General features: G+C 43.2%; 2 protein-coding genes across 3 annotated transcripts; one reads left to right on the top strand and one right to left on the bottom strand.

Moving 5' to 3' along the window:
• Positions 1-14: 14 nt before the first annotated feature.
• On the bottom strand, positions 15-4,180 carry ankrd22 (ankyrin repeat domain 22). The gene is made up of 6 exons (XM_056576823.1): positions 4,073-4,180; positions 1,927-2,118; positions 1,370-1,477; positions 1,070-1,147; positions 697-795; positions 15-459 (listed from the first exon to the last, which is right to left on the bottom strand). The coding sequence occupies exons 1-6, from the start codon at positions 4,091-4,093 to the stop codon at positions 382-384; spliced, it is 576 nt and encodes a 191-aa protein (XP_056432798.1). The 5' UTR covers positions 4,094-4,180; the 3' UTR covers positions 15-381.
• Positions 4,181-6,316: 2,136 nt separating this feature from the next.
• On the top strand, positions 6,317-23,604 carry stambpl1 (STAM binding protein-like 1). Of its 2 annotated transcripts, none has more exons than XM_056577439.1 (13): positions 6,317-6,483; positions 6,704-6,760; positions 9,170-9,311; positions 11,907-12,124; positions 13,680-13,755; positions 14,275-14,370; positions 15,251-15,472; positions 16,112-16,262; positions 16,839-16,963; positions 17,716-17,853; positions 19,609-19,721; positions 19,980-20,079; positions 20,185-23,604. In XM_056577439.1, exons 3-13 carry the CDS (start codon positions 9,285-9,287, stop codon positions 20,239-20,241), a joined length of 1,323 nt encoding a protein of 440 aa, XP_056433414.1. In that variant the 5' UTR covers positions 6,317-6,483; positions 6,704-6,760; positions 9,170-9,284; the 3' UTR covers positions 20,242-23,604. The 2 variants fall into 2 exon arrangements, with proteins under 2 accessions (XP_056433414.1, XP_056433415.1); XM_056577440.1 differs by having other exon boundaries at positions 6,317-6,544.
• The last annotated feature ends 1,337 nt before the right edge of the window (positions 23,605-24,941 follow it).

Genomic DNA, 24,941 nt, shown 5'->3' with positions numbered 1-24,941 from the left:
AGCCTATTAAAAAGACACTCCAATACATTGAGATACAATTGTGATTCAGTTTTAATTTAGAATTCTCGTAATCTCGTTAAAATCTTTCATGAATATCTACAAAAGTTTTCCTTTGTTTACATTGAAATATGAATATACATTTGCCTGTTGGTTTTTCTTGACTGTAAATAGCAATGGGGTTTTAAGAGGGGACTCAATAACATGCATTTATGGGAAGTTGTGAAGTAGTGATACAAATGAAAAAACAAAACGGTTATTACAGAATGTTATGGTACATAGAAGCGCGTTGTTGACTCGCATGTTGTTGATATTTACATATTTGCGTCTGTCAGTTCACTGGGTCCGTTTACTTCCTTTCCGTCTCCTCGTCTCTTGGTGCGGTCAGCCAGCCTTCTTAAGCATGGTGACGATCTTCAGGAACTTCTTTTTATTGGCTATGTCCAGCGCTGTGTGTCCCAACTGGAGTACAAGAGGAGAGTTGTAGGAAATAAAGAACCTTTTTCCAGTGGATAGTTTTAATACTGATTAATGACCAGACACAGAGAGGTAAAGCCAAATACATCAACGTGTGTGTGTGTGTGTGTGTGTGTGTGTGTGTGTGTGTGTGTGTGTGTGTGTGTGTGTGTGTGTGTGTGTGTGTGTGTGTGTGTGTGTGTGTGTGTGTGTGTGTGTGTGTGTGTGTGTGTGGTCTCCTACGTTGTTTTTAACGCCGGCGTCGGCCTGTTTCTCCAGCAGCAACGGCACCAATCTTTGACTCTTCTTATGGGACAGGTAATGCAGGCTTGTGTTTCCTTTCTGTCATGAAACCAAATCAAACTCGCATACATCATCACATGTAACATCAGATATCAATATAAGAGTCAAGCAATACAATGTCCAACACCAATTGGGTTGTTGAGTATACTTCAGTATTTTCTACTGTCACCCAACCGGACACCGGGGTTCAATTCCAATGAACATTTCGTCACCCGTTCCATCATCCATCCATCCCCTGGCCAATCAAACAGCCCTGTACGCCAGACACACATGGATGTGATTGGCTACAGCGAATGACGCGGGTTCCACTCACATAGTCTTTGGCGTTGATGTCCACACTGCTGCTCAGAATCATCTTCATAAGCTTCTCGTTCTTCCTCTTCTTGTCCTCCTACACACAGACACGCAAAGGAAAAAATCATATTTACCAACATACTACGGTTGATCTTGTTTCACACAAGATCCAGGATGCTATGCTTTTATAATATATTAAAAGGATGCACTTTATTATTCTCAGGTGAGAAACTTCAGGGGTAACATCCCATCATGCTGTACATGACCGTACGTACAGTGAGGTACAGTAATCATGAAGCATGGTGTGGGCTACGGTTACCATGATGAAGAATCCTAGTAGCAGGATGGGCATGAGGATGATGATCATCAGGTAGTCTAGAGCAGTGAAGGTCCTCTTGGACACGTAGTGAAGACATGTCCTCTGTTTCTGTTCATACGGACAGAGGGGGGGGAGGCAAGGAGCCTGTTTCAGTCCGAGCAACGCTTTGCTATTTCTTTCTAAACCCGGGTTCCAAGGTGCTTCACGATTGGCTATTCAAATGTTTGTGTGAGGATATGAACATTTATGAGCGAGGACTTAACCACTAGAATAAAGCACCTCTCTCAGAGTTTAGTGCTGCTTGCATTTGCATTTTGTGGCAGGCGGGCAAAACATCAGCTTCAGCTTCATCTCCAGCTCCAGTCTAGATACCTAACGACCCAATACACCTGCTATCCATGATGTTGAAAATAAATTGGTGTACCTTGGGGCTAACGGTGGATAAACATGATCTGTGCTGGTGCATGGTAATTCCATTTGCAAACACAGAACACAGAAACACAAAGCATTGAAAGCACACAATATTTGCACGTGGTTTCATTCTTTTGCTTCAGTACCTTGTTCGTCAAATGAACATCTGCGTGGTTGTCCAGCAGGTATTGGACCACCTTGAGGTTGCCACGACGACACGCAGCGATGAGGGGCGTGTCTCCGGTGCCCTCGTCCTGGACGTTGAGCTTCGCGGGGTCTGCTTTGAGGACGTGATAAAGCTTGCGTACATCATTGTCGAAGGCGGCCTGACAGGCAGGCTGGTGGAGAGGAGGGGAGGGGAGGGGAGGGGAGGGGAGGGGAGGGGAGGAGAAGATAGGGGAGATGAGAGGTGAAGAGGGGGAAGAGTTGAGGGGATGAGAATAGAAAAAAGCAGATGTTGAAAAAAACAAATTGTCCTACACACAAATGGAATATGAAAGGGGAGAGTGTGTGGTTAACGCCTGGTTTAAGCAGCGTCGACTGGCCCGAGACAGACCAATTAGCTCTGGGGCTGGGTGAGGCTGCACACCTGTTACACATTGAACAATCAATTTGCGCAGATTATTGCCACCTTCAAAACAGCTCGGGGGTTCGCAAGCTCTTTAAGTAAACCTTCCCTTCTTCAGGAAATAAGAGTGTTCAGGAAACGCCCCTCAGAAGTTCGTAGGCTATGACATAAAACCGGAAAAACAGACCGTGAGAATAGACTTCATAACGACAACAAGCATGGACGCCGGCAGAGGCCTCTTTGCTGAACCCTAACCCTAACCCTATAATTGTAAGCTATAATGTATCGTAATGCAAGTGTTAGAATGGGTGTTGAGTTTGCCTCTTAGTGCTTGCTGCATGTTCACTTTAGTCTATCAATGCAATGGACAGCCATTGTTATGACGTGACCTCGGAGGACTTGGGTTGCTTTACCTCCTCATGAAACTCCGACCCAACAGCGTGTTCAAAGCACTTTCTTCCGAGCTTCAGGTCCGAACCTCCGAAACTCCCGAGTGTTTTGAAGGCGGCATAAACCAGCACACCATTACACTCCCACATCAAATCTTTGAATAACTTCACCTTTAAACTCTGCAGTAAACTGGTTTTCAACAACATCATCATCCTGTTTCTTGGTTTCGAGGAGCCTGGAAAAGCCAGCTTGGTGAAGTGTAGCAAAATACATTTCTACAATACCCATTTAAAATGTTTACTTCAAGTTATACAAACAGAAATGGAAAGTTTGCATGCTATTCTTCTGTTGGTTAATCTACTGATCTTTTGCTTTTGGAAGAACAGGGCTTCACAAAACCAGACAAGTATGTCTGGTTTTGAATAACCGCACCTTGTCTTTGCGCTGTCACTCTCTCAGCATACAATAGCCCACTACTCCTCAGTCAAACCGTGTGCAGGGCTGCTCAAACATAATAGTATGCTTAATGGCTAGGAGTAGGTATGCTCTGATGTATTCAACCTCAGCCAACCACGTGTTGTCAATGAAAACTAAATCAGAGGTTTACGGAGATACACACAAAAATATAGACATGTTGTACATATGACCCAATGGTATATCCAATGGAAGATGGTTCAAGATCTACTGAGACAGAATATTGAATCACTTATTGTGTACATACGTGTATTGTGTGTATTCCAATTTGAGTGGGTATTTACACATATATATTATGTTTGACTTACACTATCACTTCTCCTGCAAGTGCGGATTTCAGTTCAATAATTAATCATACTCCATTGGTCATCATCCTATTAGGCCTGCCACAAGTAGATCTGCCTTTAAAAATGACTATTTATATTTTGTACATTTATAACAAGTCTACTGCAAGACCAAAACATATGATATATGGTGGAGGGAAACCCTGGTACCAAAAGTATCCATCAAGCATTTTTAAATAATGAAAATTAGAAGATATTGGAATAGGCCATCAGTTTTTCGATGTGACGTTGCTACAGGTCTAGGCTATACTGTCCTATACTCCACCAACACCAACACTACCAAACTAACTCGTGTTTCATCACCATATATTGATAGGCTGTTCTCCAGATTCATGTTGTAACTTCTACACGCTTAAGGAAGACAGAGCCTGGTTCGGTCTAAACGTAACGAGATATGCGGCGCAGGCTACCAGATGTTGCCTTTCGCCAGGTAAGCTACAGTAGACTAAAGATTTCCCCCGAGTCTGGTCGGATAAAGGTTCATAAATAACGTAAATTACTTAATACTACACTTACCTCCGAATACACAATCCCCATGGTTGAGCCGCTGCGGTGACGCAATGACGGCGGGGAAAAGGTGCGACGTTAACTCACCTTCTCTACCGGCGCGCTCTTGGCTCCGCGATGAGCGTTCACGTGGTGCTACGTAGATGATCAACATGTTCACACTGGCCGCGACCAATCCTGTACTGGATAGGGCACATTCAGTTTTACTATTAGTATTTTGTATATTTTGTTGTACTTGACTGTTTATGTTTTGGCAGTGTCAATGTTACGTTTTTCATGCCAATAAAGCTCGTTGAATCTGAATCCATACTTTTATTAGGGCTATCATTTACAACCAACAATACCTGCAATATTCTGCCTGGTTTAAGCTGACGGTGTAGAGATGCATAGGCCCTACAGTACAAAAATGTTGCCTTTGTGCGTCCTCTAGCGGAACATTTCTTTAACGAACAGGCTATCATCTTGTATCAAACAAATCGATTGGTACTACCCAAGATCATTCACTTATTTTCAGGCAATTTGAACCCATGCTCGATATAACGTCAGAAAGACTGAAATAAATAAATAAACACATGGCAATAACGTGAGATTTTGTTCAAATGTAGATACAATGCGGATTATATATTTGAATGCATTGCGCTCAGTGGCTATAACAGCCTACATGTTTCTCTATTTGTAGTGCGGTTTTGTGTGTGTGTGTGTGTGTGTGTGTGTGTGTGTGTGTGTGTGTGTGTGCGTGTGTGTGTGTGTGTGTGTGTGTGTGTTCGCGCGTGCGTGTATGCGTGTGTGTGTGTGTGAGAGAGAGAGAGAGAGAGAGAGAGAGAGAGAGAGAGAGAGAGAGAGAGAGAGAGAGAGAGAGAGAGCATGCGTGCGTCAATTTTTGCATGCGTGCGTGTGTGGTTGTGATGTGTGTGTTTTTTTTATGCGTGTGATGGTCTCTGTGTGTGTGTCTACTATACTTTGCTCCTCCCCTTTATGTGACACATTCCCCTTCAGAACTGCAGCTGTTTAGAAAGGATGGGGTTTACAGCTGCGATAAGGAGTCGTCTCTTTCGAACGGCGACACAGCAGATAGTCTTAGAAAAAGGGAAATAACGAAATTACTAAAAATAACGTAATTGGGAGAGCCCAGAAAGCATTTCGACTTACGAAATGTATGAGGGTGAGCACATTTGCTCATATGTAGGGTGAATTTAGAAGAACCACTTTTCCCATGCCAAATTTCAGTTGTTTTCCCAGAGGCCTGGTAACCCACCTCAGTGATACACATATACACAATTATCATCCTGTTTAAACCTTATTCAAAATGTATTTATTACGATGGAATGAATTATTAATTTTCATACACAAATATATTCTATATTCTAGTGGTGTTTATATCATAGCTTAAAGACCCCACAAGGTGTCAGTATTTGTCCTACAACTGTTTTGAGTCTATAACACAGTGTTCATTAACATAGTGGAATCCTAGCCTGGCAAGAGCCAAAGGAAATGATAAATTCCAGTCCTCGCTAGTTTCTCTCAGTCCGTCCGCGACAGCTGGACCAATCAGAGGCTCCCGTTGTCATTGGAGGCGGGTTTAGTTGATAATGCAAGGTGACAGGGGAAGGTGGCGTGCAGACTCTGCTCATTTACATTTTTCATAAAATTGCCTGATGAGCTTTATCTTTCAACCACATATAAACAGAAATGACGTTAAAAAAATATCGTTCAAAAACATTATATTCCGAATAACAAAGCTGGTATCAGGGTCATTATATTCCAAAGAGGACCTGGACAGCGGGGACACATACCAACTCGCTACTGGCATATTCAAAGCCTGTACAACAGGACACCGTAGCCTCACCTAGGTTGTTGGAGAGGGAGGGGACCTTCAGTCCACTAAATCATAGACACTGCACCTTTAAGTATTTGTAAAAAAAAAAAATATATATATATAGGCCTACGAAACGATACATGTAGGCCTAGTAATTTTTCAATTTTAGTCTAAATTAGACCAAAAAAATAAAGAACGTTTTATGTCTAGAAAGCCATCACCAGTCAACCCTCCTTTCCCCTTACAGCTGTACAAAATCCATTCTGGGAGATGTAATATTAACATGTATTTATATAAACAATGAGATTGTGGTCCACAGCATAGTCCCATTGTTAGTAGGGTCGCCAACCCCCCGCCACCCCCTTATCTGTTTGTACATCATTTCCATTCGCCCATTCATTTCCGAGTCGGCATACGGTAGCGGTTCAAAAGGGGCAGTTCGTTTGCTACTTCCCATCACTAATGTAAGTCAGCGAGTTGAACCAACCTTCCCTGCCAGCGGACAGAGCTCGGCGGCCACCAGCATTCACTCTGTGGCGAGGGTTCATCCATCTCTGTCTCTGGTACTTTCCGAAACCACAGCTTTCCAGACATTTCATCGCCGGTAAACGAATTGGGATTTACATCGCTGCACGTCTGGTTGCTCGCACATGGATTTTTTTTAGGTATCGCATTTGTTGTGATCGCCAGCAACAGAGTGGATCTGTGGATGACTAAATAGGTATTGTGACATTTATGCTCACGGTCTCCTATGTCTCTCTTCCCCTCTGTCTCTCTCCCCCCTCTCTCCACATCTCTACCCCTATCCTCTCTCCCACCCCTAGCATGTGTCCCATGTGGCAGAGCCGATTCCTCCCAGGTTTCGAGTTGTGAACCAAATGGTAAGTGAACGCACGTTTTTTTATCCTCCATATTCATGATTACATCATGTATTATACTTGAATAGCGACGAGGTGAGACAGGGGTGAACGACGGCCAGTGTTGTTTATTTCCAAAACCCCACGGTCGTGTTCGTCCTGTGGTGTACTTTCACTGGGGAAACGTGTTTAGAAAGAAAATGAATGACGACACGCGTCGCGATGGCCAAATCTTTTGAAAACCTCTGGCAGAGCAGGTGGCAGTGCGCAGGTGCATGAATGTTGAAGAGCAACATTGAACTGATTCATTATTCAAGGCAATACTACAAAGAAATATCGTGTAGCCGTCGGGTAGGCCTAGCTATAGTATTTTTATTCTGATATGTATAGTCCGTCGACGTTGCGTTTCAGTGTGCTGGAGGACGACTTTGCCCTTCTGTCCCTCGTTTCGTTCCACTTTCCCCATCCTTCATTAAGCCCAAACTCTTTCGGCATTCTCGGCATTTCTGCTCTTTGCAGTTATGGAGGGTTTGGCTGGCTGACTGACTTTTCTGGTTGGCTGTCATTCAGAGAAACTGCCTGCTTGCCTGCCCATCTTTCTGACCTATTTATACGCTTTCCAACTTCTATACTAATATGCGAGAGTACCCACCCTCAATATTCTTTGATTAATCACAATTCTTAAAATGCTGTTAATTGAGGACAATTTAGGGCACATGTAATTTGCAGCATATTGTATAAATGAGTTATCCCAGTCTTATATCCGTCTGATGATGATTGAGGGTTTGTGGAGAGGAAGGAGAGAGACTGGGGGGAGACAGAAAGAGAGGCTGCGATAGAGAAAGGGATAGGAACAGAGGGTGAGATGCCTAGAAAGATAGAGAGTATAGGAGAAGAGCTGCACCCAAGTTCAGTGAATCCAAATGAAAAATACTGCAAAAGACATAATCTATTTTTCAATCGACCTCTTGTATTGCAAACTATTTTTTCTCTCTCTCTCTCTCTCTCTCTCTCTCTCTCTCTCTCTCTCTCTCTCTCTCTCTCTCTCTCTCTCTCTCTCTCTCTCTCTCTCTCTCTCTCTCTCTCTCTCTCTCTCTCTCTCTCTCTCTCTCTCTCTCTCTCTATGCAGTTGAAGGTTATTCCCTTAGCTGTATTGAGACAAACATAAATGTCACCATATTAGTGTTCATTCATAATATAATAACCAATAATAAACCAAGAAAACCGACAAAAGACAACTAATAATGAATGGAGATATGGAACAAATAAATGTTAATTAATAAATGGTTCTAAACGTTTCTCTCTGTCTCAGTGCTATTAGCCTCCTAAAACTAGTTGCCATGGCAATATAACCTGGCATTTTGAAATGGCATATTTTGATTTAATACATTTTTTATATCGTTAATTAATTAGTGTTTTTATTTACAAATCATACTCTTATTTTAGAGAAGCCTTGATCAAAGGAGACAGGAAGATAATCCATAATCACACATTGCAATTATATTTTGTGAAGGTTGGATTGTATTGGATATCAATTCCTTCCGTCCGATAGGCGCGGGATAAAAGTATCCTAACCAATGGGAGCACTACAGGAAGCTGCTTAGTGTAAACTAAACTCAGAAGAAATATGGTGGCAGCTTTAGTATTTTGGACCGTGTTTACCTTTCAGTTAAAATCTCCCTTAAATTCTCTCCTTTTCTCTCTTTTTATGCAAGTGTATGAGTCACTTGTCAACAGCCTGTTACTGGTTGTCATGCCAACAATTAAATGGATTCAAGGTCGTTGAGGTATGTTGTTTGGTTAAGTTAGTTGAGAATGTGCTTCAGCCAGATATTGTTCAGTGACAGTTGATAAACCTGTTTTAACCTCAAACCTCTGGGGCCGTATTACAGAAACTTCCTATCTTAAGTCCTAAGTTAAGATAGGTAGAAGTGTAAGATAGGATTTTCAATTTAGGACGTTTCTGTAACACGGATCCCGACCTCTAGGTAGTTAGGCTTCAGTCTTAACTATTATTCACAGCAATTTGGATAGATGGAATTTTGCTTTAATTACAAGAAGGCAAAGGAAATAAGGTTTCCCGTTTACGGGAAACCTTATTATATTGAGAGAGAGAGAGAGAGAGAATTATATTGTGAGAGCGTTGCAAGAGAATAAAGGAAAGAAAATCAGGCGTGTGAATCATGATTCACCGATCAAAACCAACTCGTCAGCCTTGATCGCTTTCTGTCTGTCCGTCTATAACTCAATCTCTCTCAATCTCTCTCTCTCTCTCTCTCTCTCTCTCTCTCTCTCTCAATCTCTCTCTCTCTCTCTCTCTCTCTCTCTCTCTCTCTCTCTCTCTCTCTCTCTCTCTCTCTCTCTCTCTCTCTCTCTCTCTCTCTCTCTCTCTCTCTCTCTCTCTCTCTCTCTCTCTCTCTCTCATCCATGCAGTGAAGCATCATGGGAAAAGGCAGATGGACACCCCGGCTGTGTACAGACCAGAGGCTGTGACACGCTCGCACACTCACAAACACACACACGCACACTCACACACCCAGGGTTGACCATGGAGGGCTTCAGTTTCAAGACATTGGTGAGTGTGTTCTGTGGGAGTACGATGGCCATACTTCTCTTCATCTGTTTGTCACAGTTTAGCCACACAAGAGCTCCACTCTGAGTCACAGCTCTGGAAAAACACACAACAAACGGTAACATGATAAAAGACAACTCCACACTAACAACACAACAGTTACACAATAGTAACACAACAGTAACGCAACCCAACTCAACAAAAAGTGCAGTTACACAACACAACAGTAACACAACACAAACAACAGTTACACAACACAACTGTAACGCATCACAAAAGTAACACAAAACCACCATGTCACACACAAAGCAGGCTATCCATTTTCCCAGTGTCTATGCATGGCTTTCTTCAGATACACAGGCTGTAATTAAGCAACATGTTCCTGTTTTGCTTTGCTCCAGGCATCGTCTTTAGTGTGAGCTGGTACTGACTGCATATCTAAGTATCTCTGGCCACCCATGGCTTCACCAGTATGGTCTGTGAGGCAGATCTGCAGCTCAATAGATTCAGACAGCATAATGGACATGATATCTGTCAAGACTTTTGAACGAGTAAATGTAGGGGCGAGAAACTGAGGCAAAGTTTAAGGAGAGAAAGTTTAAGGAGGAAAAAGTGTTTTGCAGATATCAAAGTTATCGCTTCCCCTTTTCAAGCCAAAGGTTGCGGAAGTTAATGCTAGAATGTTTTGTGTGTGTGTGTGTGTGTGTTTTTGTTTGTGTGTGTGTGTGTGTGTGTGTGTGTGTGTGTGTGTGTGTGTGTGTGTGTGTGTGTGTGTGTGTGTGTGTGTGTGTGTGTGTGTGTGTGTGTGTGTGTGTGTGTGTGTGTGTGTGTGTGTGTGTGTGTGTGTGTGTGTGCGTGTGTTTTTGTTTGTGTGTGAGTGCATGCACGGTCGTCTGTGTCTGTGACTTGTGAGCACCTTGACATCTATGTATCCACCTGTCAACTCTCCTTCAATTGATCTTTCCTCAAACCTCTTACGCCCTCCCCCTCTTCACCCCTCTATCCCTCCATCCATTCATTCACTGCCGCCCCTTTACATCTCGAGCATCTCTGCATTCATCTCATTCTCTCCATCCTGACGAGATGAGATGAGAGGAGGAGGAGGGGGGGGTGGGTGAGCGGATCTCTCCTTTTTGTCCCCTTCTCCTTCTGAATAGAAGACAGGAGACACACACACACACACACACACACACACACACACACACACACACACACACACACACACACACACACACACACACACACACACACACGCGTATACTCAGTGAGCGAGGGGAACAGAGGAGTAGTCATCTCCTAGTGAAGACGGACAGGCAGAGCTTTTAACAGAGTGGTCCGGTCACAGCTGAGCTACAGCCCAGCACACCTTTTTCAAAGCTAACATCCGGCTGCTCTCTTTGCACATATGAATCATCGTAGTATTACTTAGAATGCAACTACACCCTGAGCAGCAGATATGAGGTGTGTTGCCACAGTTCAAAAATGTAATTCTTGCACCATTTGCTTGGTTCTGATATAAGCATAGAAGGGCTCTCTTTTATGGTCTTCATTGTATACAATCACCAATCTATTAATGTTGTAGTTTTATGTAGGGATATTTATTTGTTTATTAAGTTAGTAATTTGAAATGGATACGGTTATTATTACATAAACTGGTTATGGTTGGTGATCAAGAGGGACAAAAACCCAAGCAGAACCTTCATGGGCGTGTCACTTCCTGTTAGTAATTCTCATTCTAATGCTGTTTTATAAACACACCCCTCAACAATGAATTATGTTATATTAAGAAGGTTAAGGGTTGAGTATGGCTTTACACATGCTACACAGACTAGATGCTACGATTTGTGCGGTACTGTAGTGCCCATAGTTTGACTTCGACAATATTTTGCTAGAAATAATCCAATGTTTTCTTCTATACAATCTGCATATATCTTTTGGACATACTACCATTCTCTGCTATTCCCTACTATTTAGTATGCTGTTTCAGATGCACTCTTGGACTTGACACGACCATGTGAGCGCACTGATAGTGGTTGCCAAGCAACAACTGCTAACGATGCATCTATGCCAACAAGTGTGATAGTGGCGACAGCAGAAACTCTACCAACTTAAATGGAATTTTGATTTTAGAGTGTGATCCAGCTCATGCTGGTTTTGAGTGGTTGGGAGTTTACCACTGCCGATCTTAACCATGATCACACGTGTTCTGATCCATCCTCCAGGCAGCCGCTTTGTCGAGACCTACAGCCATCCATCCATACAGCCATCCATCCATCCATACAGTCAGACATATTTTGACTTTCCTGATTTCATGCACTCATGCAACCGTCCGTGTATATTACAGTGTGCATGTATCCATCCATCTAGCCATTCATCGTCATGATCATTCCTCCTCCTTCATCCATTCATCTATTTATTCTTAAATTCAGACAACCACCCATCCATGTGTGTACATCCATCCATCTTCCTCCACAACCCCAACCCACCCATCCACCAATCCACCCACCCGCCCACCAACCCAACAGTCCTCCACCCTCCTCCCCCACCCCCACCCCCTCTTCCTGACGGTCCGGTCCCCCCCTCCCTCCCCCCCTACAGAAGAAGCTGGCTGCGGAGCCGGACTACACGGACGTGTCCCTGAGCGCGGTGGAGCGCGTGCGGGCGCTCACCAAGATGGGCTGCAGCGTGGAGATCAACGAGGACATCACGCCGCGGCGCTACCTCCGCTCGGGGGTGGAGATGGAGCGCATGGCGGCGGTGTACCTGGAGGAGGGCAGCCTGGAGAACGCCTACGTCCTCTACAACAAGTTCATCACGTAAGGCGCCGCCACCGCCGCCGCGCAGAGACCAGTGATAGGAGGATGAGTGGCGGGTGGATGGTGATGAGGTCAAGAATGGTGATACTCATCATACTGATGAGGATAGCGCTGCCCGGGGAGCAGTGCCCTGCTCCCCGGGCGCTGCACTGCGGCAGCCCACTGCTCCGGTAGTGCCGGTGTGCCCCCATGTGTGTAACTGCATGTGTGTACCTGTGTGTGCACCTGTATTTGTGTACCCCACGTGTGTGGACCTCTATGTGTGTATGTGTTCACCGGCTACCCGGATGGGTCAAATGCAGAGAAAGAATTTCCCCCTAAAAAGGGATGAATAAAGGACTTATCTTATCTTATCTAATGGAGATCCTCATTATACTAATGAGGATAATGCTGATGTTGATAATGGAGATCCTCATTATACTGATGAGGATAATGCTGATGTTAATAATGGAGATACTCATAATACTGATGAGGATAATGGGGATGTCATTAATGGAGATAATCAAAGTAGGGATCAGGAAAATAGTGAGGATAATCATGATATTCAAGGTGCTGCAGGTACGATTTAAGGGTTTTGAGGAGAGCGAGAGCAGAAGGGCGTGGAGGAGGAACGCATGTAAGACGAAGGAATGAGATTTAAGGAGTGAGTACCGACAATGGTTCACACCCTACCATGTTTCTAAAGACTAGCAGTTTGAAGCTCAATTTATTTTGGTGGTCAGAGGTGGGAAAACAAATCGTACATGAGGAAATCAAGGACAGAATCCCAGGAGGGATTCAAACTCCATAAAGAGCTCCAGAGAGACGCAGAGGTCTATTGAACCAGGCTACTAGGTTTACATTCAGCCACCTTGGAGCAGGTTTATCCAAGGCCAAGGTGAAGCAAGAGCTCAATCGAAGCGTACAATCAATATCAAGCACCAATATACTTACTGGCTGATCAACACTGTTGTTATCTCTGTTTATGTCGTTGTATGTTAGTGTGATGTCGCTCTAACTTCCTCATGCTGTGATTCTCTCACTGTAACAAAAGAGACAGAATTTAGCCACCCACCACTTGTGGTCACACCTCTTCCTGAGCCGAATTGAAAGCCTGAAGTGCGCTTCATTTTAGAGTGCATGAACCCCATGAGTGATTGCCGTTTGTGTGGTGGTTTTGTGAGCACTGTAATGTTGCCTTGTTCAACTCTTAACACAATCAGTGGTTATTCACCAAATTTGTTGGCACAGGTTTTCTTATGCACACAGCTCTACTATTAGGCACTTTTTCTGTTATTAATCCTGTGGAGATGTAGAAAAAGGATTGATTTAATGACACAAGAACATACCAACAACCGCAAAATAAACACAGTTGTAGACATAGTATGCAAACACATATGTACACAGTGAACAGCGACATGAACTCAATACATCTAGATGAATGACTGAAATTGCTAAATGCCGTTATTATTCATTAATTTATAAGTTAGTTTTTTCATTCATCAAATCATTGAGAATTATTGATCAGATGTGTGTGTGTGTGTGTGTGTGTGTGTGTGTGTGTGTGTGTGTGTAGGTTGTTTGTCGAGAAACTTCCCAGCCATAGGGACTACCATCAGTGTAGTGTTCCAGAGAAACAGCTCATCATGAAGGTAAGTGTTGCCACAATTCGTTTTGACTAATGTGAGGTCCACCTAGTGCTCACTTTTCACACAATGCCTTGCAAAGTATCTTTTGTACAAAAGAAAAGTGCCCCATCCACTACTGCTGGATACATTGATTATTTTTCCCACCAGAGCAATTGATTGTCAAGAAGGCAGGGAGGGAGAAAACTGGCTCAACTGCAATTACGTTTCAATGTTACCTGTGCATTAAACATAGCTGTAGGTGTGTTAGTAATATAGAATACAATTGTGATATTTTTATTACCAATCAACCCTAGGATTTATTCTCCTGTCTTTTTTTCTGTCATCTCTCTCTCTCTCTCTCTCTCTCTCTCTCTCTCTCTCTCTCTCTCTCTCTCTCTCTCTCTCTCTCTCTCTCTCTCTCTCTCTCTCTCTCTCGCACACACACACACACACACACACACACACACACACACACACACACACACACACACACACACACACACACACACACACACACACACACACACACACACACACACACAGAAACTTCAGGACGTGGCGTTTCCCCGTAAGGACGAGCTGAAGAAGCTGCTCCACGAGAAGTACAACAAGGAGCACACAGAGCACCTGAGAGCCCAGGTGTGTGGGCGATGCCCCTGTCTACGCGCTGCGTGTGTATGCGGATGTTTGGGTGGGTCATACCATGGGTATACTAGGACTATACCATCGTCCCATGGACGAACCAGACAGCAGCCTTCCATTAGTTCATGAATGCTGTCCATTGGCTGGATCTGTGTGTGAGATAAGCAGATTAGTCAGGTGTCTAAATCTCTCGCCAAGCAGACGGAGTGAACAGAGGTGTTGTTGTTGTTGTTGTTGATTTGCTGTTAAAGCACTAATGGGAATTATTCAGTGGAACGGTGTCCACATGGTGAGTGTTTTAATAGTAATTGAGTGCATTGTTGTAATGGAGAGATACATATCGGTAGATAGGGGAGTGATGTGATATATACTGGGGACTCTATCATGATCCTTCTGTGTGAGTTTCTTTGAGTATGTAGAAAAGAGCTGTAGCAAATATAAATTAAATCCCATCATTATTATTATTATTCATTATTCTTATGGAGGTGTGCGGCTGTGATTTAGGTACTGGTGTGTTTAAGGCTCCATCAAATCAAGTGTACTTCTTAAGCTGTATTGGTGTGTATGTTGTTTATATTTGGTGTCTTATTGTAGGTTTGCATTTGTGCCACGTCCCTTTCGTGTTTGTGTGTGTTTCATCATTGTTTCCCATTGGGTATTAATACACAACGTTTACATGTTACAATTTAGTTTTGATTTGGAGAGAGTTATAGGAAGTTTTTGGTAAAGACTATTTAATTATAATTCTGCCAGACAAAGATATCTGTTCCCTTGCAAGATTCTTCATTGCAACTCATTGGATATTTTCCCATAATTTCCCCATGTCCTTCATTGAGATGAACTCATTTCGACATGAACCCCCCCTCTCCTCTCCCAGAGCCAGTCCGTGGTGGTGGTGGACGGGCGTGTCCAGCACCCACCTCCACACCTCTCCTTCTTGGACAGGGAGAGACATCGGCTCTCCCTATTGGAGGAGGAGAAACAGAGGGTAGCCTCGCTCAGGCGAATGCAGATAGAATCAGAACAGTTCCGCTTCTTTGAGGACCAACTACGACGGCAGGAATTAGCCAATCGGAAAGGAGAGGAGTTGGAGCAGAAGGTATACATTAAATATTCTAGCTAACTGTATTATTTATGTCTCAGATGGACCCACCAGCGCAAAAACGTGAAAGTGCACTTTAGAGTAACTACTTTGATTTTGTATTACTATTAAGTAATTTAGCTGACACTTAAAGAACACAGATACATGCCAATTCTGAGTGGGTGTTGGACATTTGTGCTGGAATCCAGTACCTTTTGACTGGGACTCTCCCCAGCTACTCTCCATAACGTTACCACTACATTATCCTGCCCCTTATTTATTTACAGACAAGTCCCAACTTGAAATAAACACTTGTCTGATTGATGCAACACGTTCATGAGTCAATAGATTTAAAATCAAATTATTTCCTGTCTAGCCAACGGAGGACGGATCTACTGCTTCCCGTCTTGTTAGTTTCTTTGGTGGCCCGACAGAGCTGCCTGGTTAATTTATTTGAATGAATTAACGTAATGAATCTCTCTCTCTCTCTCTCGCTCTCTCTCTCTCTCTCTCTCTCTCTCGCTCTCGCTCTCTCTCTCTCTCTCTCTCTCTCTCTCTCTCTCTCGCTCTCGCTCGCTCTCTCTCTCTCTCTCTCTCTCTGGCTCTCTCGCTTGCTCTCTCTCGCTTGCTCTCTCTCGCTCTCTTTCTACTTTCCAGACCGAGCATAAAGTGCCTGAAGTGACTGACGGTTCCTGCCTGTCCAGGCAGCCAATCAAAAACAATGTGCGTGCCCAGGGGGCTGACCCCAACAGGAATAAATCGGCTGTGCATGTTAGTAGGCCAGCTGCCTCTCTCACTGGAGCACAGAGTGAGTATTAACTCACTCACTCACACACACTTACAACCAAAAAGCTAAATACAAGCTTGCTTACACATCCATTTGTTAGTTCCAGTAACAACAAGTGTTTGAGTCTCCAATGCATTATGCTGTATTGTATTGAATGTACCTGCAATCCTGTAGCATATCCTGTATTGACTCAGTGTGTCATTACCTGTGTAACAAACCTTATCATATTGGTTCCCTTATCCTTTTTTGTTGTTAGCCTGATCGTTTGCCTCTTTATGGTCAAGCAGAAGTAATTGTTATCAACAGTATATTGTATTCCCAGCCAGCTAGTTGATTGCAGGGCAGTGCATAACACTGCCAGCAGCTTTCCTCAATGTAGTGACTAGTTCATATTGTTTTCAGAAAGTGTTTGCTCCAGGGTCCATTCTCATCTCTATACCCCAGAAAGGTCACGTCCGTCTCTCTGACTTTCTCTCTCTCTCTCTCTCTCTCTCTCTCTCTCTCTCTCTCTCTCTCTCTCTCTCTCTCTCTCTCTCTCTCTCTCTCTCTCTCTCTCTCTCTCTCTCTCTCACACCCTCTCTCTTTCTGACTCTCCAGCCCAGCGTATTGAAGGTTTGAGGAGAGTTGCTATTCCCAGAGACCTGACGTATCGCTTCCTGTTATTGGCCGACTCCAATACGGCTAGGGGGATCGAGACCTGTGGAGTCCTCTGTGGAAAACTGGTAACAACCAGCTTACTTACTGGCTAAAAGACTATCCAACTGATTGACTCACCAACACACTCTGTGGCACGCCAACAAATCAACAAATTAAAAAGATTCAGAAATAATGATTGCAAAAGGTAAGATAGCTAGTACCTACTTACGGCCGACCGCCATGTTGGTTTAGACTAAATTCAAGAATTTTATTACGAGAGATTGGCGAGATTTTCAGTTCTGAAAATCGGGACTGTTCTTTATTTTTATCTATCGTTAGGTGTGTGGTCTCTAATCCATCATAACTGGCTAGCAAAATTACCAGTGAACAAGAGTAGCTAATCCAATAGCGAACAGAACAAGCAAACAAACAAGTCAACTGAAAATATATGCTAACAAAACAATATTAACTGAATTATTGTTTCATTTTTGGTCTGAATCATAATATCCTTTCAGTTTAAAAAGTCAATATTGTACGTGTTAGCAACTCCATCTACTCTTTTTAAATGTCTGGGATGTGAATAGGTTGAAAAATAAGCCCTTGACAAGCCCATTATCTGTAATGAATTCTGAAGCCCTTTTTTTAGCTCACTATAAGCATTCCTTTCATGGTGACAAACCATTGCACTAGATTAATATATGCAATATGAGCCCTGATATTTTGACTCTATTTATACTGAAATTTATACTGTTTCGACTTTAGGATTAGAAATACTCTCTTCTCCCTCCCTCCCTCCCTCCCTCCCTCCCTCCCTCCCTCCCTCCCTCCCTCCCTCCAGACCCAGAATGAGTTCCTGCTGACCCATGTGGTGGTTCCTAAGCAGTCCGCCGGGCCAGACTTCTGTGACATGGAGAACGTGGAGGAACTGTTCAGCTTCCAGGACCACCACAACCTGCTAACACTGGGCTGGATACATGTATGGACACGCACACATACACACACACACACACGCTGGTGCACGCACAGAGAACATGCATTACACAGAGCAAGGACACACACACACACACACACACACACACACACACACACACACACACACACACACACACACACACACACACACACACACACACACACATAGTGACCTCCATTGTAATATGGATATTATCCTATCACCATGGAAACCAAACCCTCATCTTTCCATATTTTCACAGTGCATATTGGGGATGATGAGAGAGAGAGAGAGAGAGAGAGAGAGAGAGAGAGAGAGAGAGAGAGAGAGAGAGAGAGAGAGAGAGAGAGAGAGAGAGAGAGAGAGAGAGAGAGAGAGAGAGAGAGAGAGAGAGAGAGAGAGAGAGAGAGAGAGAGAGAGAGAGAGAGAGAGCAAAAGTGGAGTCAGTAGAGGAATGGAGGACTAAAATATTAGTCACATGCTGGGTGTGTGTGCATGTTCTCAAATAATAGGCTAACACTTAGCAGTAGAGGGTTTTGGTGTGAGGATCGCTGGTAACTTTGGCAGAAATATATTCTAAATATGAAGAACCCGAAAAACCTTGTGGCTTTTCTTACAAATGTTGTGTATTTGTATTGTTTTGGGTGACTGAGTATATTGTCTTATTCCGGTTCTGCTTTTTTAGCCTGGGATGTGTGCTGATATTTGACACAAGCGCGGCTATTGTTGCCCTCCTACCTGCTTGTTATTGTCTCTCTGGGCTTTGTAATCGATCTGTTGTCTCTGTAAATACTGCTAGAACACAGCCACGAGGTCAAAAGAAGGTTCGCTGTATTACATTTACATATGGTCATCCAGCAGGAGCTTTCAAGTGGTGTATTAACATCTGTTAAGCTCCGTGTATCAAAGCAAGCTTATTTCCATTGCCTTTAAGCACAGTTCCAGCCTCAATGGGCTTCACAGGACAACAATAGACCACAGCCCTAAGTCTTTCATAGATTTATGAAACACTTAAGGTTATATATCTATCCATATATGTACAGGTATATATTTAGGGGCCAAAATGTATATTTAGTTGCAATATATATATATATATTAATTATTTGCAAACATTACTCAATCAACCCGAAAGTCAGCTTCAGAAGGAAGCAGAATGCACATGCACATAGAGACCACCCTCCTGCACATGTGTGCAAAAATGTGTGTCGATGGCTCCAAAAATGAGCTCCCAGCGCCAATTTGAAAATTTAAAAAAAAATGCTAGGCTAAGCGCTAAGGCTCAATTTTCATCACAAGTCCGCGTAAATTGGAGGCAAGAACTTGAAACTTGCCAGGAACATAGAGGACCCTTCCCTTAACATGTGTACATCATTTGTGTGTCTCTCTATTTACGTCAATGTGGCGTGCGTATGTGTGCGTGACTCTTTGCATGCTTTGGTGTGAGTGTGGTTGATGTAGTGTATTGGTACAGCGTTTGTCCCTAGTACCTTGGGACACCTGTTAGATTCCAACCTCCACCAAGTCTTTTGTGAGACATGGCATGAAAAGAACAAGGTTTACCGTGCAAATCCCATGATTGACTCTAAAGGGCGGCCGCTGGGATGGGCGGTGCGTGGGATCCTGTGAATACCTCTGAGACTGATTGCAGTCCCAAAATACATCTTGTTTGTATGAAAATGCCTCGGTGGCACTCCTTTGTACAGTCATCCTATCATTAGTTCAACAAACAACTTTGGTGATCAGACTCCCTCAAATGATTGTTTCCCTCCCTGGTTCCAGACCCACCCCACCCAGACAGCGTTCCTGTCCAGTGTGGACCTCCACACACACTGCTCCTACCAGCTCATGCTGCCTGAGGCCATCGCCATTGTGTGTGCGCCCAAACACAACGAGTAAGTCCCCCCTCGTCACGGACACCCTCCAGCGAACGCACACTCGTGGCGGTCTCCCGGGTGTTTGTGTGTAATAGATGTACACTGAGTCTGAGCGTGGGTGTCTCCTAGCTCTCGCTGCCTCTCTCTGGGTCCTTTGGCCGCAGGAGGAACATATGATGACTGTGATTTACCGCTTTCTTATGCTGGAACATGTTTCCTTTGTAGATTGAAATCTGTTTCTCACTCTTTCTCCGTCTCGCTTCTTCTCTTTCTCAGTACGGGTGTTTTTAAGCTGACCAGCCCGGGCATGGCCGAGGTGTCGGCCTGCAGACTGAAAGGGTTTCACCCTCACTCTAAAGAGCCGGTTCTGTTTACCGTAAGTGCACGTGTACATCGTTCATTTTTTGGACTGTTGCCTTTATCTTTATGTGGCTTTTTGTCTCTTCTTGTTGAATCGATTTTGTTATTTTTCTGCCTCCAGATCTGTAAACATGTGGTCGTGAGGGATTCAAAAATTAGCGTGCTGGACCTCAGGTGACAGACAGAGGGCGCTGTTTCTCCACCTACACACATCCTATTTTTACAGTGTTGTTTACTTGAGGCTTTTATTAATATTTATTTATCTCTTTTTTTTTTACTGTGAATTGGAAATGCTTGGCTTTATCGTGTGACCAATGTGCTAATCAAGCGCCAGAACGTGTTGGAAGTATCTTGGCTGTGAGAAGTGGTGAAAAAATAATACGCTTTTGTGGTTGCTAAAATTAAGCATTTGACAAATTGAGCAGTGCATTTGAGGATTGCTGAGGAGATGACTTCAGTCGGATTAAGGTGCAGAGTTTTCTTTAGGTGACTGAGGGTAGTTTTAACAAAATAGAGAGGGAAATGTGAATTAACAATTCTATTCTTTTGTATTGCTTATTCTATCAAACGTGTATCTGGTGGATCTCAGGCCAAAAGGGTACCTCAGCATACACGTCCGGGCGATTTATAAAACGTTGTCTAATGGTGTTACAACCAACGAGGCGGGAAAAAGCCACGAATGCCCAGCGACGAAAGACGCTTGTGGCCGTCCGACGTTCCTCGTATACCTGCGCTTGTAGAACGCCATTTCCTTTACGGCCAGGGTTAGTGCTCACATGTTTGTCGTTCATGCGTTTAAGCCACAGAATGCAAGCCGTATGCTGTATTGCCATAGTTCACCTGAAGTGAGCTTTATCATTCTTATTTTTATGTTGCAGTGGAACTTGGAGGGGGGTTCTGTGATATGTGCTTTTTTATACAACAACTCTAAACAGTGACCTTGTGTCCGCTATCTCAGAGTCAGTTAACATTGATAACTAATGAACAATAACAAGCTACATTCACACTCCCAACATTATTTGACGCAACTGACAAAGAAAAATCCTTACCGTATAACCTCTGCTAGCTCCTTAATAACCTTTAGCTGACTCCACTAAGTTGCTCTGGATCAAATAATTTCCGTAATGACTGAATGGTAGTAACCACTGATCACATTTGTTACTATTTATTTTTCAATATTAACTAATACTTTTCAATAATAACAACTGAGAAAATATACACCTTATTTGCGGGACCAAACCCTGAATGTGTACAACCCACAATGCTTTGCAGCACCTGGTCGAGGTCATCTGTGCTGTGTCTGAACCTCTTCCCTGGTTTAAGCTGTCCTTTTTCCCGTGCGATGGTAAAAAGAGCTGAGGCAGAACGTGAGGGCAGTGAAGCTGACTACCTCAACCAACCATGTGTAGAGTTGCGCCCCAGGCTTTCCCTCACAGTTTAGTATCATAGCTGGGTTTTGTTTTATAAGTGCAGTCGGGAGTGCCCTTTATAGCTTGAAAAAAATTCTAGTTTTGACAGTAATCGTTTTGTCTTTGAGTGGGCAGTGTGACGTGAGAGAGAGGACCGCAGTGATGCAGTACGTGTACTTTTTTTTTTTTTAAAGGGATTACTCTTCCTCCCTTAAACATGGATCAATGGTTCCATATTAGTCTATACTCCAGCTCGTACCTTCTGGCAATATAACGCCTTTTATGTTCTTCTCGCTAGTTTCAAAGGTACTCAAAGTGCAAAAATGTGGACATTTGCTTGGAAGGCATTCTTTTAACTCCCATTGAAATTGGCAGAAATCATACCAGGTGGCATAATTGGCTGTTGTTTGAATGGAAAGCGCTCTGGCACCATTAGGAACAAATCGGCAAAAGGCGATAACTCGATCATAACTAAAGGCCTGGCCTAGAAACACTTGCCAACCAGCCGAGACACAGTCAGATGGTATTTTTAGTTTGATTTATTTTGATCTGTAATGAGATTTTAGTAGGGCTGCATGGAATCCACTTTTTATATGAGTGATGATTGTATTCCTAAACTAAAAACCATTGCCAATACAGGACAGGGCCGTCACCATCACAGGATAATGTAGTGGCTAGGGCGTTCTGGCGGTTCTGGGTTCGATCCCGGGTATAGAACAAGTGGGCTGAACAGCTCCATCAGAATACACCGTCAATTTGTTTGGAAGAAAGCACCTCCTTAATAACATAAAAGTTTTAAAGGAAAGTTTAGCATTGTCTCTTCAGATCACATTTTTATAGAATTTGCTTTCGGGGTGTTTTTTGTTGTTGTAATATCTGTTTGGTTTACTGTGATTGAAAATGTTAAAATGTTTGTCTCTGGAGTAGCAGTGGCCTATTTGAATGTTTTACAGTTTACTTTTGCATTTGAATTTGAAATTTATTGTGATCTTGTTTCAAAGATCAGGAGTTATATTGTTTACTGAGTTGGTGCAAAGAGAGAATTGTGCAGAACATGCGTGCGCCAGTGTAATTCAATTAAATAAACCAGTTGGACTCCATCATGTATTAAAAAAAAATAAAAGTCCAAATGGAGCCCTGGATAATAGTGCCTTCTTGTGAAACCAACCAAGATAACAGTTCATAACCAAATCGATTACACCATGCCTGTTTTTGTTTTAATCCGGAATTTGAATTGACTAGTGCGTTTTTAGTCGTATCTTTTAAGACACTATATGATTATCATCATTCGTGCTCACTGTGGTAAATATAATAATGTTTAGAATTTAATGTTTAGAATTTAAGAGAAACCTATGATTCCTGCCTTACCTCCATTCAACTAATTCCACTATTAGTGGCGTTCTCCCTAAGGTGGAGTAGTCAAGGACAGTTGTAACGCAACCTCATATTCAACAAGATTATGAAAAAATGGATCTTGTTAAAGTGTAATAATCCATCGTTATGATTCATCACTTGTTATAACGACAATCTAGCGATTGGAATATTTATCATCTTCATTTGGCAGCTTGACCTTATTGACGTGCCCGACTATGTGGAAACAAATTAACGATTTAATAACATGAAAGGGTCTTGACTTGGTGTATCATGCCTTTTTCTTATTATTATCAGTAGTGTGGGATGCTTTCTATGTGACGAATTTGGCAGTTTGAGGCGAAGCAATAAGGGCCAAAGCTGCTTGGGGTTACACCTTACCCAAAACGTAACTGTGTGTCTGAGGTTATTTACTAAAATTGGAATACACTAGCCACAGGCATGTACTCAACGTTTAGCTCCACGTTTAGACCTGTGATCCAGGTTCACACCATGCATACAGTCCAAACCACATGGGGAACACCTTGCGGACTCATACGGCGATTTCAGGTTTCTGAAGTGTTAGCTCCAGCATGCTAAAGCCACAGTCCGTCTGTCCCGCCGTGTCCCTCTGCAGTGCCAGTCTGGACCTGTGTTTGTGTCCCGCTTTAGCCAGGTAAACAGTGTTATCCGTTGGGTCTGACGGCTGACTGACACACCTGGGCCCACACTGCTCTTTTTCACTGCCAGTTTGTTCAAAAAAATCTAATAAAATCGATAAAACCTGAAAAAAATGGCGTTGAGAGTTTCACTTCACATGATGTTCTTGCGAATGGTTCAAAAATGTAAAGAGGAAGAACCACAGTCTTAAAGGTCCCATGGCATGCTTTATGGATGCTTTGATATAGATATTAGTGGGCCCCTAACACAGTATTTGAAGACGTTCCTGAAGTTCAGCCGTGGTGCAGAAATACAGCCACTATGAGCCAGTCGCACATTGAGCTTTCCCCAAACGCTCCATTTCGGGGTTTGTAGCTTTAGTGCAAATGAGGAGGAGCGAGGCGGGTCAAGGAGGAGGGTGGGGGTGTGGCCCTGAGCAGCTTGCGGCCACGGAACCATGGAGAAGGGTCCAGCTGCAGGTTTGGGCGTTTCAGTCATGACACAAGAACGCCCTTTAGGCGTTCCTGGTAGCGTTTCATCTACCAATCACGAGGTGTTTCGAAAGGCATACTGCAAAGCACAGTCGCAAGGCATACTATGCTTTCCTTCCTTAATGGCAATTTTACCTCTCATTAGATTTAGCAATCATGGAGCCCCCACTTGGCTAACGTTAGTTCTATGCTACCCGTACTTGAAACTGCTGTGAAAATCTAACTAGCGTATGTTTCGGATGTTGACAGCCGTGCGAAGAAGAAGGGGTTCGGTGTTGACAGTGAAGGTTAGGCCAGTTTATAGCAGAGTTTCCGTTGTCGGTTATTACTGGTCAATGACCGGAAAAAAATGAGGAGGACCGACAATTCTAAATGTCCCAGGTCAGAATGACCAGTGGTGACTGCTCATTAGGGGCAAGTCCCTACTCTCACAAGAAAAAAATTGAAGAAAATGAAAATGAAAAAAAAGAAATATATAAAGAATAGAATAAATATATATTTTTAATATATAATCTCCCCAGAATGTACTATAAAATAATAAGTTCGGCGCTTTTATTTAATTTTTAGTCGACCCTGGCTTGCTTCTGCCAGCTGAGTTCGTCTGGAAGGGCAAGAGGGGCTCTAGCCCCACCAGCCCAATGCAATGTGTATTGGACTTGAAACATTGAAATGCTCATGCTCAGAGTGTTTCTCTGTTGAAGTGGAGATTATTTTACTTACTGGTGGGGCTAGCCCAATATGTCCATGGTGTGGACTTGGGACCGTTAAATATCCCAGGATGCATTTCGCATTTCGCATTTTAAAAGTATAACAAAGATGGAGGCCTATTCAACATATTTGCATACTATTATTTTAGAATAAAAAAGGGGTTTTGTTTTAGATAATTTGTTTATTGTATAAGTCGCTGATGGAGGAAACCAATCGCAACGGAAATCCCGGTCGGATCCATCCATCGAGTGTGTGTGTGT

This window comes from Gadus chalcogrammus, chromosome 18, assembly GCF_026213295.1.
Source record: "Gadus chalcogrammus isolate NIFS_2021 chromosome 18, NIFS_Gcha_1.0, whole genome shotgun sequence".
Lineage (NCBI taxonomy): Eukaryota > Metazoa > Chordata > Actinopteri > Gadiformes > Gadidae > Gadus > Gadus chalcogrammus.
The sequence above is the reverse complement of the archived record's forward strand: the minus strand, read 5'-3'. Positions and strand labels throughout refer to the sequence as shown.

Excerpts from the sequence above, each read along its gene's own strand:
- ankrd22 (XM_056576823.1), bottom strand. The coding sequence starts at position 4,093 with ATGGGGATTGTGTATTCGGAG. Across the intron at positions 2,119-4,072 it reads TGGGGATTGTGTATTCGGAG|CCTGCCTGTCAGGCCGCCTT; the intron begins GTAAGTGTAGTA and ends CCTCTCCACCAG. Across the intron at positions 796-1,069 it reads ACATCAACGCCAAAGACTAT|AAAGGAAACACAAGCCTGCA; the intron begins GTGAGTGGAACC and ends GTTTCATGACAG.
- stambpl1 (XM_056577439.1), top strand. The coding sequence starts at position 9,285 with ATGGAGGGCTTCAGTTTCAAGACATTG. Across the intron at positions 12,125-13,679 it reads CTCTACAACAAGTTCATCAC|GTTGTTTGTCGAGAAACTTC; the intron begins GTAAGGCGCCGC and ends GTGTGTGTGTAG. Across the intron at positions 16,964-17,715 it reads GAGTCCTCTGTGGAAAACTG|ACCCAGAATGAGTTCCTGCT; the intron begins GTAACAACCAGC and ends CCCTCCCTCCAG.